Source organism: Camarhynchus parvulus, chromosome 1A, assembly GCF_901933205.1.
Source record: "Camarhynchus parvulus chromosome 1A, STF_HiC, whole genome shotgun sequence".
In the NCBI taxonomy this organism is placed as follows: Eukaryota; Metazoa; Chordata; class Aves; order Passeriformes; family Thraupidae; genus Camarhynchus; species Camarhynchus parvulus.
In genome coordinates, this window is record NC_044586.1 from 3,457,639 (window position 1) to 3,469,825 (window position 12,187).

Here is a 12,187-nt window from a genome sequence, read left to right on the forward strand (position 1 = left end):
TTAAATGTAAATTTTACCAAAGTTGTTGTTAATTACAATGTAATAGTAACAAGAACTTTAATAAAATTCACATTTAATCTCACCATGACAGTGTGTGTTGAACACTTTCCATCCAGTCTGGCTGGGAGTGTTGAGCTGCTCTGTGGAAGAGGATCTGTTAATTCATGCTGCAAATGGTTTTGAAATTCCTGCCTGAACACAGAAGCAGAACAAGGAGCCTCTTGCTAATTTACTCTCTGCTTTTTAATTCCTTTGGAGCCTTTACATATATCAGATTTTCTTTGTTTATTTAAAGCAGCTCCAACTGTTACTGTTTGCAGCATTTACAAATTTTACAGTGCATGTAAACCTTCTGATGCTTGTTTAATCCAATAGCACAAAACTTACATTTTTGTAAGACAACACTCAAAACTGAGTATTTGTTGCATTGTTTTTGAAACAAGTAATTTTTTTGTTTGTTTTGTTTTGTTTAAAGCATATATTCTTTCTTACTGGACAGTATTTAAGTATCATTTACAGTCCACAGCAGAAGGCTGCTAACTGATCCCCTTAGAGATGCAAATAATTCTATGGGATTAAACTAGATACTGCTTTTTAATCCCCTTGTTTTATTAGGAACAGATGGACTTTACTTCTTCAGATCATCATCCAAACAAAAAAAGAAAGGTAGCAAGTCAGACAGCCCTGCTTTACTGACTGTGTTGTTGGGGTGTGCATGTGTGTGTGCTGTGGTTAAAGAGACAATCTGAAAGCTGAAAAAATCATTTCAGCAACATGCTGCAAAAGCAGAAATAGTAGATAGAGACGGAATGATCGAGGCTGATCCTCTGCCCTGGGATTTCAGAATAATGCATAATGAAAGCAAGATATCTATATTGAAATATTCACACACCTGGCTAAAAATTCTGGTAATTTGTGGTGTCCTTGCATTTGACTTTTTGCTCTGCACACTTCCCCTGCTGAAGCAAACTGAGCAGCTGCTGTACAGGATTAGGATGGCTCTGCTGCCTCAGTGGCATTTGTCACTGTGGGAGGGGGGCTTCAAGCCAGTGCTGCATCTCAGAAACTTGGTTTTGGTGAAAATTACTGAGAAGGGAAGAGAGAATGGTGTGTTTATAAAATGTGACAAATGCTTCCACGAGTGACGTCTGAAGGTGAGGGCACTGATGTCTTTGCACCTGGAATTCCTGCATGAAGGAGCCCTGGCCACAGAAGGGACATTTGTAGGGGGGCTTTTATGGACTCCTCACTTCAGATCTCTCTGTGTCACAGATCATACAGTTCATAGTATTTAGATTTTTTTTTTTTTATTATGCAAAAAGAAACTTAACCTTCCTGTCAACAAAATCACTTTTATTTTGTTTCCAACTACTCCAAGTGTGCTGAAATTGATATATTTTGTATGTATGTTTTGTATTTTCATCATATGAAAAAAAATCAAACTACCTATTTTACTTGATGGTCAGAAATTGAGATTTTAAATGAAATACAGAAAAAACCCTACCAATTTCCAATTTCCTTAGACCTCTCTTGGTCATGTCACCTACCGACTTTTTCACAACAAAGCTCCTGGTCTTCCAGACATTTAAGTGTTGTAGTGGAAAAAACCCAAAACTTCCAAATGCTGCATTCAATTTTTTTTTTCCACTAGAGTTGAAAATTGTTCTTCAGTATTCATCTAAATTCATTATTTTGTGGTGTGGGTGGGTGTTGTGTCTTCATCTTGCTTTTCCCCTTCCTTCCTCTCCTGGTTTAATGTCAATCTACTGTACAGAGTAAAAGGCGCATAATGTTTCTGGTTTTGCAGCATTGTGTTTTGTTAGCTGAAAAATATTCCTGTTTTGAGATATTTTGGTGTGTTTATGTATATTTCCATGCCTATTTCTACATTAGCAATTCAATGAATTGAATACCTCATGAAGAAATAAAGGATGAGTCAGGTCTTTTTTTTTGTGTGTGCCTTTGTCGTCTTGCAGATTTAGCATGAGAATTATTTGTATATATCAGAAAATACGTTTGCTTTCAAGGATGCTCATACAGATACAGTGAGCAGTGCTAGTTATCATACTGCTGCTACAGTGGCAAGGCAAAGATTTCAATAATCAGCCTTCCCAAGGCAGTGTTTGCAGTCAGAGCACTGCTCCCCTCCAGTGTCCTGCCCCACTGGATGAGATAAGTGGGTTTTTTGGGCCTCCACCAACTCCCTGTCAACACTGCTGACGTAAAAATGGTCCTTGTGCTGGGCCATGTGGGGATGGAGGCCTTTTCTGCTGAAATACAGAAATTAACCATAGCTTATCTCCTCTTCTCGTGTATACAACTTGTCCAAAGTGTCTCTGAGAAGCAGTCAAGACACCAGGATAAGGCACTGAATGAATAACTATTCTTTCTTTTCCTCCCATCTGCAGAACAAAGGAAGAATTATGCACGAGACAGTGTCAGCAGCATATCTGAAACATCACAGTACCACGTGGAGGTGAGATGAGAGGGAGACACCAATTACAGCTCTCAGTTACATGTGGTTATTTTTGCCTACATGGGGGTTTTTTTGAGGATATATAAGCTTGAAGGCACATTCATCTTCCAAAATATCCCTCCAGCCTGGGGTCACTTCAGAGCAGATTACACTGAAATGTCTCAAATTCTCTAGCTTTGCCCCAATGAGCTGAAATCTGGTTGTGGGAGGATGTGTGCAAAGTTGTGTGTGGTTTGGCAAGCAGACAGGACTCCTCAAGAGGGCAACAATTCCACACCTTGTGCTGCCCTGTCTCTGAACCTGGCTCCTTGCAAAGATGAGGCAGAGCTGAACAACCCTGTGCTGCTGGCAAGGCACACTTTGGTATTTAAAACTAATACTCTGATCAGATCTAATCAGCAGAGGTATTGGAATATTCATAAAGTGCTGAGCATTAACCCCTCAATGTCCCAGTGGGTGGAGTACGTGGTGATTAAATACAGAATTAAATACTCTGCCTGCACAGAGTCTTCCCCAGTGTGAAGAGCAAAGTGTGTGCCTTGCTGTCTTAAGTTGCTTTGCAGAATTGCTGTGTGCTGCTCTCATGTTTAAAATATTCAGCAGGGTAAGCCTGAGCGCCTGTGGGTAGCCTGTTAAGCACTTTTGGATGCAGTGCCTCCTTTTGGAGCCTTACTTTGGCTTAAACTTTCTCCTGTTGCCATCAGACCACTGCCATGGGTTAAGCCAAGTCTTGCAAACACCACAGATCCTCAGCTCCTTTTTGCTGGGTTTTAAATCTTTGAATTGTGAGATCATATGCAGAAGATTCCTAATTTCAAGTGCTTCAGTCCTACAATCAGCTTGTAAATGAATACGTGTGTTGGTTCTAATTGCCTGTCTATTTTGTGTGCTTTCTTAAACTGATTTTGGTCCTGTACTGGCATAACAATTAGTACTTGCATTTAGAATCTAAGTATTTCTGGGTAAGCAGCCAGTGTAGAGTTTGTTTCACTTTACTCCTTTTAAATACTTTGATTAAATGCAGCTTACACCTACTTTCTTCTCTGTAATTACCATGTGCTGTTATCCTGTAATAGAAGAAAACACAGCTAATCCTTTTGTATTATTTTTGTTTTTTAAAGTTATTTAGAAGATTGATATGCAGGCATACATTAAATGTGGTCCAGCTTGCATGAGTGTTACCAGATCTTCAATTAGAATGTGAAGGTGGATTTATACCTGAACAAAACGAAATAATTTTGTGGGTTTTCTTGCACAATTGGCATGCTGAAGGAGAAATTGCCACAGCCATAATGACAGGGAAGCTAGCTGAGGAGAAGTTTGTGAGGCACTATTTAGTTTCCAGGCCATTAATTGAGTCTGGAGAATACTCCAAGCTGATGGTGAGCAAAAATTGTTACAATTTTCTTCTGTGCTGCACATAAGAGTGACCAGCCCATCCATAAGGTATCCCTGTCAGATCCAAGCCCATCCTGGTTGTCACCAGCAGGCTGCTGGCAGCTCTGGAAGAGATGAGGACACTCCAGGTCAGGGTGGTGGTGGAGCTACACTGGCAGGGATCTTCTGGGAAGCCTCTGCTGGCACCTCCTGAATTCAGCTTGCCAAGAGAGAGACAGGTTTTCACTCCTCAAGAAAGCTAATTAAAACTCGTGGTTTAATTCTAGCTTTGATACCTGGAGGATGTCAGAATGTATCTGCTTACAGTAGTGAGGAAATGACAGTGGGTGTCAAAAAGCAAGCCACAAAAATAAGTTGACTTAAAATGACATTTTGGACTAAACATCCTTCCTCATGTCCTAGAGGAGGGCTCTGCCACATACAAAAGCACTTTTACTCATGAATAATTTGCACTGCTACTCGCTGACAATTTAAATACTGGCACTCCTGAACAATAGGGGAAATTGCAATCATAATTTCTTTTAAATGTACATTTTACTCACCAGCACTTGACCACCTTTGTTCTGGACCGCAAAGAGGCGATGATCACAGTGGATGATGGAATAAGGAAGCTGAAATTGCTGGATGCCAAAGGCAAAGTGTGGACTCAAGACATGATTCTTCAAGTGGATGACAAAGCTGTCAGCTTGGTGGACTTGGAATCAAAGGTAGGATCTGTGAGTGACAGTCTCATTTTCAGCGAGAGAGGAAAAGGGAGCAAGCAGGAAAATGATGTATGTGAGACTGAGGATTTTAATTAGCTTATTATCACTTACCCTGGTTTTGCTCATGCAGTTTTTCTGAGATCAGGACACTGTATAGTAAAGTGGCATTTTGTGTTTTCTTTTTTTTTTCCTCTCTTCTGACAGAATGAACTGGAGAATTTTCCTTTAAGCACAATTCAGCATTGCCAAGCTGTGATGAATGCATGCAACTACAACTCAATTCTTGCATTAATATGTAAAGAACCAACCCAAAACAAGCCTGATTTGCATCTTTTCCAGTGTGATGAAATTAAGGTAAGATAATAGTGCAGATCTGCTTTGACTTATTTGAATAGGGAAGATGGTATGAATTGGCCAGTACAGTGGATAAAGATGAATGAGCTGATTCATAGAAAATAATTCTTTACTTTTATTCTTGTAAATATGCTGTAAGTTTAATCCACTTATGATATCAGCACTATTTACAGTATGTTAGTAAATGTAGTGGAGTATGTATTGCAAAAGAGTAATCTAATATTTAAGCTGACTCCTTAGTGCATGTTCAAATATATCTTTACTGTAAATATTGCTTCTTGGCCTCTATAGCTGCTAATTTGGGTTTGCAAATATATAAAGCTCTGGGAAATGTCTGTGGTTTGCCTTCACGCTTCTGAAAAAAAGTGGTGTAAAATAATTTGAATTATCTCAAATTTATTTTACAATCTGCAAAGAGCTCATCTGAGCCCTGAGTCTCACCTGCTCTTTCTGTTCTTTTTGTCACTGAGCAATTAAACATTCTCTACATTCTCACCTCTCTGCATCTCTGCTCTGCTGGAGAGATCTTGAAAGGGAAAATGTTCCTTGCAGGAGGGGCAAAACAAGGAAAGAAATTGCTTGTCTTGGATGAAAATATTGTCAAGTGTAAATTATTTTTTTTAATGTATTCTGCAATACTTCTTTGTTTCTGAGGTTATAAATTTTAATTCCGTTAGTTACTCTCTGTAATTCCAGTTGATCATTTAATGAGGATTTCTTAATTCCTTTGTAGTAGTTTGTATTATTGTCTTGAAACAACAGATTGTTAATCACGCTGTGGAGCAGTTTTGGAATTAGCATGGTGAGAGTGGTGTGAGGATGGTTGGTTATTGTGTGATTTGTTGCGCAGAATTTGCTGTTTTAAAGGAAAGTGGGATCCTGTCAGAAGTTCAGGGATTATTGTGTTAAATAATGCAGGGATCAGTTTTGAGGAGTGTTTGGACCCAGCTTCTCAATGCGTAGAGTTGGTCTCTTTTCATTTTTGAACTTGTTCCTCTGTGTAGATATAAAAACACAGAGTACAGAAGCATGACTTGGAAGTCCAGTATCTCCCTTAGCTCTGATGTATTGTTTGATTCTGTGGCCATACCCTGGGGTTTTTTCCTTACCCATGAAACTTTTCCGGTTTTGAAAGTTTAGGTCTTTCTCTGTTGGCTTTTCCCCGCTTTTGTTTGAAGTTACAAGCAACTCCAGGAGCCTCTGCAATAAAAAATAGTTAAAATCAATACTATTTGGGGCATTCTGACATTTTATAAACAAGAAACAAAATTAAATAATAAATACCAAGAGTATTGGATTAATGGACTTCTGGGTTTAAGTTCCTCCAGTCCCCTAAAATTTTTTCTATTAATTCTGTAAGCTTGAAGTGTCCTAACTATTCTGTAGTACAATCCATTATAGCCTGAAAAGTCCTGTAATCTCCTTGAATCCTAAATTCAACAATGTCTTCTGGTCCTAGCAGAAGTCACATATTCCTCCCAAAAAGGTACACACTTCTACATGATGAGGATGCTAGGAAAGACATGGTCCTTGCAGAGTGAGCCAGACACTGACAGATTTGGGCTCTGGCAGCCCTTGCAGGAAATTAATTTGTCAGCTGAAGACATGTAACAGAGCATTCTAAATCCTGTGAGAAGCCATGACCTATTTAATGCAAAATAATACTTTAGACATGCATCAAAATTTCACTTGTGGGGCCACTGGTGGAGGCAGGCTGCACTTGTGGAGCGGCAGAAAGGTACAGATTAGGGAATCTTCTGAAAAATTCATCTTCTGTCACATCAAAGAGAAATTGGAGGCTGTCATTATTCCTGAAAGGAAATTGAACCATGACAAGTTACTTTCTTAATGCTTATGCTGCTGCCATCTATAGTAGTTTTGCTGCTTCTATATTTAGTAGGTTTTCTTTTTATAGTTCGAGACAAACAAAATACTTGAGACAACCAAAAATTATGTATGCAGAGGGAAAAAGTAGCTTATGCAACAGTGGTTGACTTGAGATAATTACAGCTTTCAGACAAATTTGGTGTCTAGATTATGTTCTTGTGTGGTGATAATGCTTGAGGCTGGAGTAGTGACAAAAATGCCAACTCCCAGATTTTATTCTGTTCTTTTTTATGGTTTATGCGTAAAATAATTTGTCCCAGTGCTTTTAAATAAATGGGATTTGATCAGGTATTCTCTGTCTAAAGGTGAGATATTTATTTCAAAGAGTAGCTGATTCCTGATGTTTCCTGCTCCTGTCTCCTTAGGCTACCCTTATTCATGAAGATATTGAAAGTGCAATCAGTGACAGCAAAAGTGGGAAGCAAAAGAAGAGGCTTGAGACACTGAGGTAAAAATCCAACTTCTTGGCAGTGTATAGGATCATCAGATAGTGTGACAGCTCTCAGAAGCTCTCCAGGTCTGCCTGCTGTCTTTTGGGGTTTTGTGGGGGTCTTTGGATCTTGGGGTCTTTTTTCCTTCTAGCCAATAATATACTTCCAAAGCCAAGTGTATTAAAGCCATATCTTGCTTTAATAATTTTCTCATGTTCTGTTCAATTTATAGTGTCAGTCTTACCTTTCCCAGTTCCACCTTAGTGATGGGAACAGCTGAGAGCAATTCCACTTGCCAGAGAATGGCATTGCATGTCTCAGCTCTGCATATGGGTGAAGTAGTTCAGAATTTAAATTAAAAACCAGAAATTCCCCACATCTCCAAGTAAATAATATTATGCTAAAAGGTTTTGGGATCTAAAGGTGTTAAATAAAACAGCAACTGAAGATTGAATAATCTTCCTGCCTGCCTGTTTAATGATGTTGAAGACTTCTTGTTTCCCTGGTAGCAAAATCTTCTCTGCCAGTTGGAAAGTGTGAGGGAAAGAATCTGTTGGGTTCAGAGAAGATTAATACAGAAATGAGAGGTAGCAAACAGAGGCATAAAAGCAAGGGCACAAATATATCAGATACTGAATGGTTATGGTAGTAGCTTGTTAGAAATTCAGTATAACTGATGCTGATAGTATCTCTCAATAATAATTGTGCTCAGATAGAGAAGTCTCTGCTGGACAAAAATTAGAATGAATGAATAATAGTTATGGATACCTGTTAAATTCTGAAGTGCGACTTACAAAGATTTCCTATAGCAAGGGAACCTCCTGGAAAAAGGAAAAAAGAGACCCTGAACTGTGTCTAACTCTATTTGCAGGGTTAAAATTAAATAAATAGACTTTACCTTTTGTGGGACTGTTGTAAACCAGGTAGAAGCACTGAGAGGCAACCCAGAGGGACTCAAACACATTGGATGTGCTGGGAAACTAATGAGATCTAATTGGGGAAAGAATGTAGGTCAATACATCTGTTGGGACAAATAATCTGAGATATCAATCTCCGAGGGCTGTGAGGCCCAGAGGTCAAACGTGGGTGGCAGCTGAGTGCTGGCTCCTCCTTGTTGGCTCATGTGCCTGCAGGGTTTGGGTCACAGGGAGGGACCCTCCTGCCTCACCGAGCCTTTGAGGCTTCTTTGAGGTGCTGCAAGGTTGTTGAGGAGTGAAAGGGGACTGGAGGAAGGAAAGGCAAAAGAAATTTATCTATTTATTTCATTAATTTTCAATAATAATAATAATAATAATAATAATAATAATAATAATAATATTATTATTATTATTACTACTACTACTATTATTACTCCTACTACTACTACTATTAGCTGTTCAAAGACCAAACAACATTTGATGTTTTGTGGTCTTGTTGAATGCTGTGAATGAGTTTATAAAAGGTGAATTTAAGGTGAAGAACTAGTTTTTGAATAGAGCTCTGGGGAAGGAATGGGGGATATATATGAGAGGAGCTACTGTGATTTTTTTGGTCTGTTTTTATCAACAGACTGAAGAATGAATTAAAAGACCTCTTTCCTTACAGCATTTAAAACTACACTAAGAACTGGAAAATTGCAGGTAGTGCAATCCATGATATTGATATGTTTGTATTGAGAGAGGATGAACAGGCCCCTGGTAGAAAACAAATCAGCCAGTGAACTTGGTTTTGTTGGCAGGGTTTTAAGCAAAAGGTGGTTGAAAACTGGCCAGACTTGATTTGTGGACCAGATACTTGATTTGTGATGGCTGAAAGATAGCTTCAAGCCTTCCAATTTCCTCTCCTACAAAAGACAAGTCCCACCCTTACAACTGCACGTGCTGGTAAAAAGTGCCACCCAATAACACCAAGGCACTGAATTTACCTGTGTGAACTGGCAGGTCTCCTTGTGCTCTTTGGCACTGCTTGGGGACTTCCCGGGTGACAAAGATTTACCTACTCCCTGGTGGAGTGGGTTTCCTGGAGTGGGTTTGTGCTGTTTTTAACATACTTGCACATCATGGTCTGGAGTTTAACACATTTACACATCTGGCTGCTTACTTGGCAAGCCCATAGCGTGGTGTGCAGTCCTCGTGAAGCCTCCTCATTTCCTCTGACCTAGCACTGGAGAACAGCACCTTTTTCCTTCCAGTGCCACTCATGGGCTTTCTCCTGTCCCCCTAGGATGATCTCCAAAGCTGACAGTGCCATCCCCCCACCCCCTCGGGCCCCTGCCCCCGTGCCCCCAGGGACCATCACCCAGGTGGACGTGCGGAGCCGCGTGGCAGCGTGGTCGGCGTGGGCCTCGGAGCAGGGGGACTGTGAGTATTCCTGGGGCTGTGCCGCACACAGGGGGGCCTGGAGTGGATTTTTATGGTGCTTGCTGGCAACAGAAGGAGTTTGGAAAGGCCACATTCACAATGGCAGAAGTGGTTGGGCAAGGTCAGCCCTCTGCCCTCGCTACAAGCAGATTTTCCCAGTCGAGTTTGAGATGCCCCAAGCCACTGCTGCCTGATCTGGGGACAAAGATCTGTCATAATCTGATTTGTCATTTCCTTGCATTTACTCATTTTCTGGATTCCTATTCAGAGCTGCTCTTGCTTGTGCTGGGTGAGGGCTCCAGATTTTGATCTGGGCTTTTTAGTGAAGGTGGTAACAGTTAACGCAGTAATCTAATGATGCTCTCCTCAATAGTAGAGCCAGATATTTTGGACAGTTAAAAAGTATAATCATGGATAAAATGACTTGAGATCATGATTATTTATTTATATTGCATTTATCTTTATAATGGCTGCTTTGGTTAATTAGTTTTTTTGGGGTTTTTAGGGTTTTTTTAAAGCCTTAACTAGGAAATACAATATTAATATTGCTTAATGCATTGGGATTTTTCTGTTTCATGGTTCTTTGTGGGTTTTCCCTAAAGGAATTGAAATATACTCTAAAAGACATAGAGTAATTTGTTTTACATCCCTAAGGGATGTAAAAACATTTCAATCAAATTTCTTTAAAAATAAAAGTTCTTTAGAAATAATAAAGTTCCTTCTATAAAACAGACTAAAAAGCTTAAGATGAAGCCTCTTTTAGTTTGTTTGCTTGGGTTCTTTTAATAATAGATATTAAGATTGTACCATGAAAAATCCTTGGATTCCTTAATTTTTGTTTTATTAAATTATATCTATATCACTTAACAAAGTACACAACTATGCAACGAAAACAGCTGCAAATGTACAGGGAAATCTGAAGTGTTAAGAATTATTTATTTGTCTATGTACCTACGTACATCTGTTTTGAGTAAAGGCTGTCTTGTTCTTCTGCTTGAGCTATCACATCAGAAAAGTTTTATTAGTTTGGTGTCTTGTTGGAGCAGTTGTGGATCTGAGTTCCTGCAGTTCCTTTCATTCTGCTCAGGTGAACCTTTTCTAAACTGTGTTTACAGAAATCCCACATGCTCACAAATGCAGTGCAGTACTACGTGTGGGTTAAAAATGCAAAATTTATAATTCCTCAGAAAATCCACCCTTGTTATTTTCAAAAAGAGTCACTGACTCTGGGTGTTGTTATTTGGAAATATCAGTTCTATCACATCATTCTCTCTTCTTTCTATGCTTCCAGACCTGGCATCCCTTTTTGCTAATAACTTTTTACATAATTTTCTTCAGAACCACTGCACTCTTTCTTGCTTGCTTCTACTGGAGCAGCTTTCAACATATTTTGCAAAATGGGATGATTCCTAATTGTGTTGTATTTACAATCTGCCACTTGGGTTGATTTTTTTTTAAATTTAAAATACTCCTGCAGTTAACTTCATTTATGCAGTTAAGTAGATGGAAGCTTTTTTTGTGAGCCTGGACAGGATCAGGCGTTAAGATGCAAAATTTTCAGCTTGTGTGGAGTCCTTGCAAAGGAAATGGCAGAGTTTTGTCCATTTTTTTCTTACAGTAGTGTAATTCAAAGCATAAACTATATAGGAATTGTTATGTACTAATGTACTAATCCCATAAATATGCATGCCTTATTCTCTTCTCCCCTCTTTGCAGATGAAAAGCACAGACAATACCACGAGCAGGAAGAAACAGCAGAGATGATAGCAGCCAGGATTGACAGAGATGTTGTGAGTGAGGAGCTACAAATGGTGCTGCTTCATGTCTGTGAGATTTTGCAGCTCTCCTTTGTGGGAAAACTTTTCTCCACATGAGAAATTTAATTCTGAAGAAAAGCTTTCCAAGCAGCCTCTGCTTGTTGGGGTAGATCTAAAATGAACAGGTGGCAGTTGCTTTCCTTAATATTTTTTTTAAAGGAATAAAAACACACTGAATGTTAATGACAAGTTTTCTGCTGTGAAGAGCTGGAAATATAAATGATAATTTTTTAAGTAGACAGACTTCAGCAAACTATGTAAGGATAAAAATTTCCATCGATTTAGCAGGACTTGGATATGTGTAACACCTGGAAAATGAACATGGTCATTTCTGAAGACAGGTGGACCCTTTTTATTTATAACTTCAAGCATTCCTGAATATAAGCAGCAATATTGGGCATGTTCTATGGTATATGCAAGACCGAATATTGCCCCATCTGTCATTTGTAACTTTCTACTTCTCCACTCTTCTGTTGCCCTCAGCAACACCAGAGGGTCCTGAGAAAAGCATGTTGGGACCTGCTGGGTTAGTGTCTTTGTGTTTTCCCCTGGGCTTCATTCATTCTTCTCCAGTTACTCTTTGAAATCAATTCTTCAAAGAGCTCTCCTTCACAAACAGCTTAATTTGTAGAGAGCTTCACCAAATAGTTTAATACTTAGTAGAAAAGGAGATTATGAAGTTATAGAGACTATGAAGTTATACTCTTTATGAAAATGCTGTCCATTCAAATAATCTCAATTTTTTTGGTGCACTCTCAGCAAAAATGTAATGTGGAAGTAA

At 39.1% G+C, this 12,187-nt stretch overlaps 1 protein-coding gene across 7 annotated transcripts in view; it reads left to right on the forward strand.

Annotated features, from left to right (window-relative positions):
• Positions 1–12,187, forward strand: part of EPS8 (epidermal growth factor receptor pathway substrate 8) — a 124,981-nt gene that overhangs the window by 83,758 nt on the left and 29,036 nt on the right. For all 7 annotated transcript variants that reach the window (XM_030960256.1, XM_030960257.1, XM_030960259.1 and 4 more), the window contains 6 exons: positions 2,409–2,476; positions 4,420–4,581; positions 4,783–4,932; positions 7,185–7,267; positions 9,453–9,589; positions 11,306–11,379. In XM_030960256.1, coding sequence (XP_030816116.1) covers positions 2,409–2,476; positions 4,420–4,581; positions 4,783–4,932; positions 7,185–7,267; positions 9,453–9,589; positions 11,306–11,379 — 674 coding nt within the window. The remainder of the gene's footprint in view (positions 1–2,408; positions 2,477–4,419; positions 4,582–4,782; positions 4,933–7,184; positions 7,268–9,452; positions 9,590–11,305; positions 11,380–12,187) is intronic.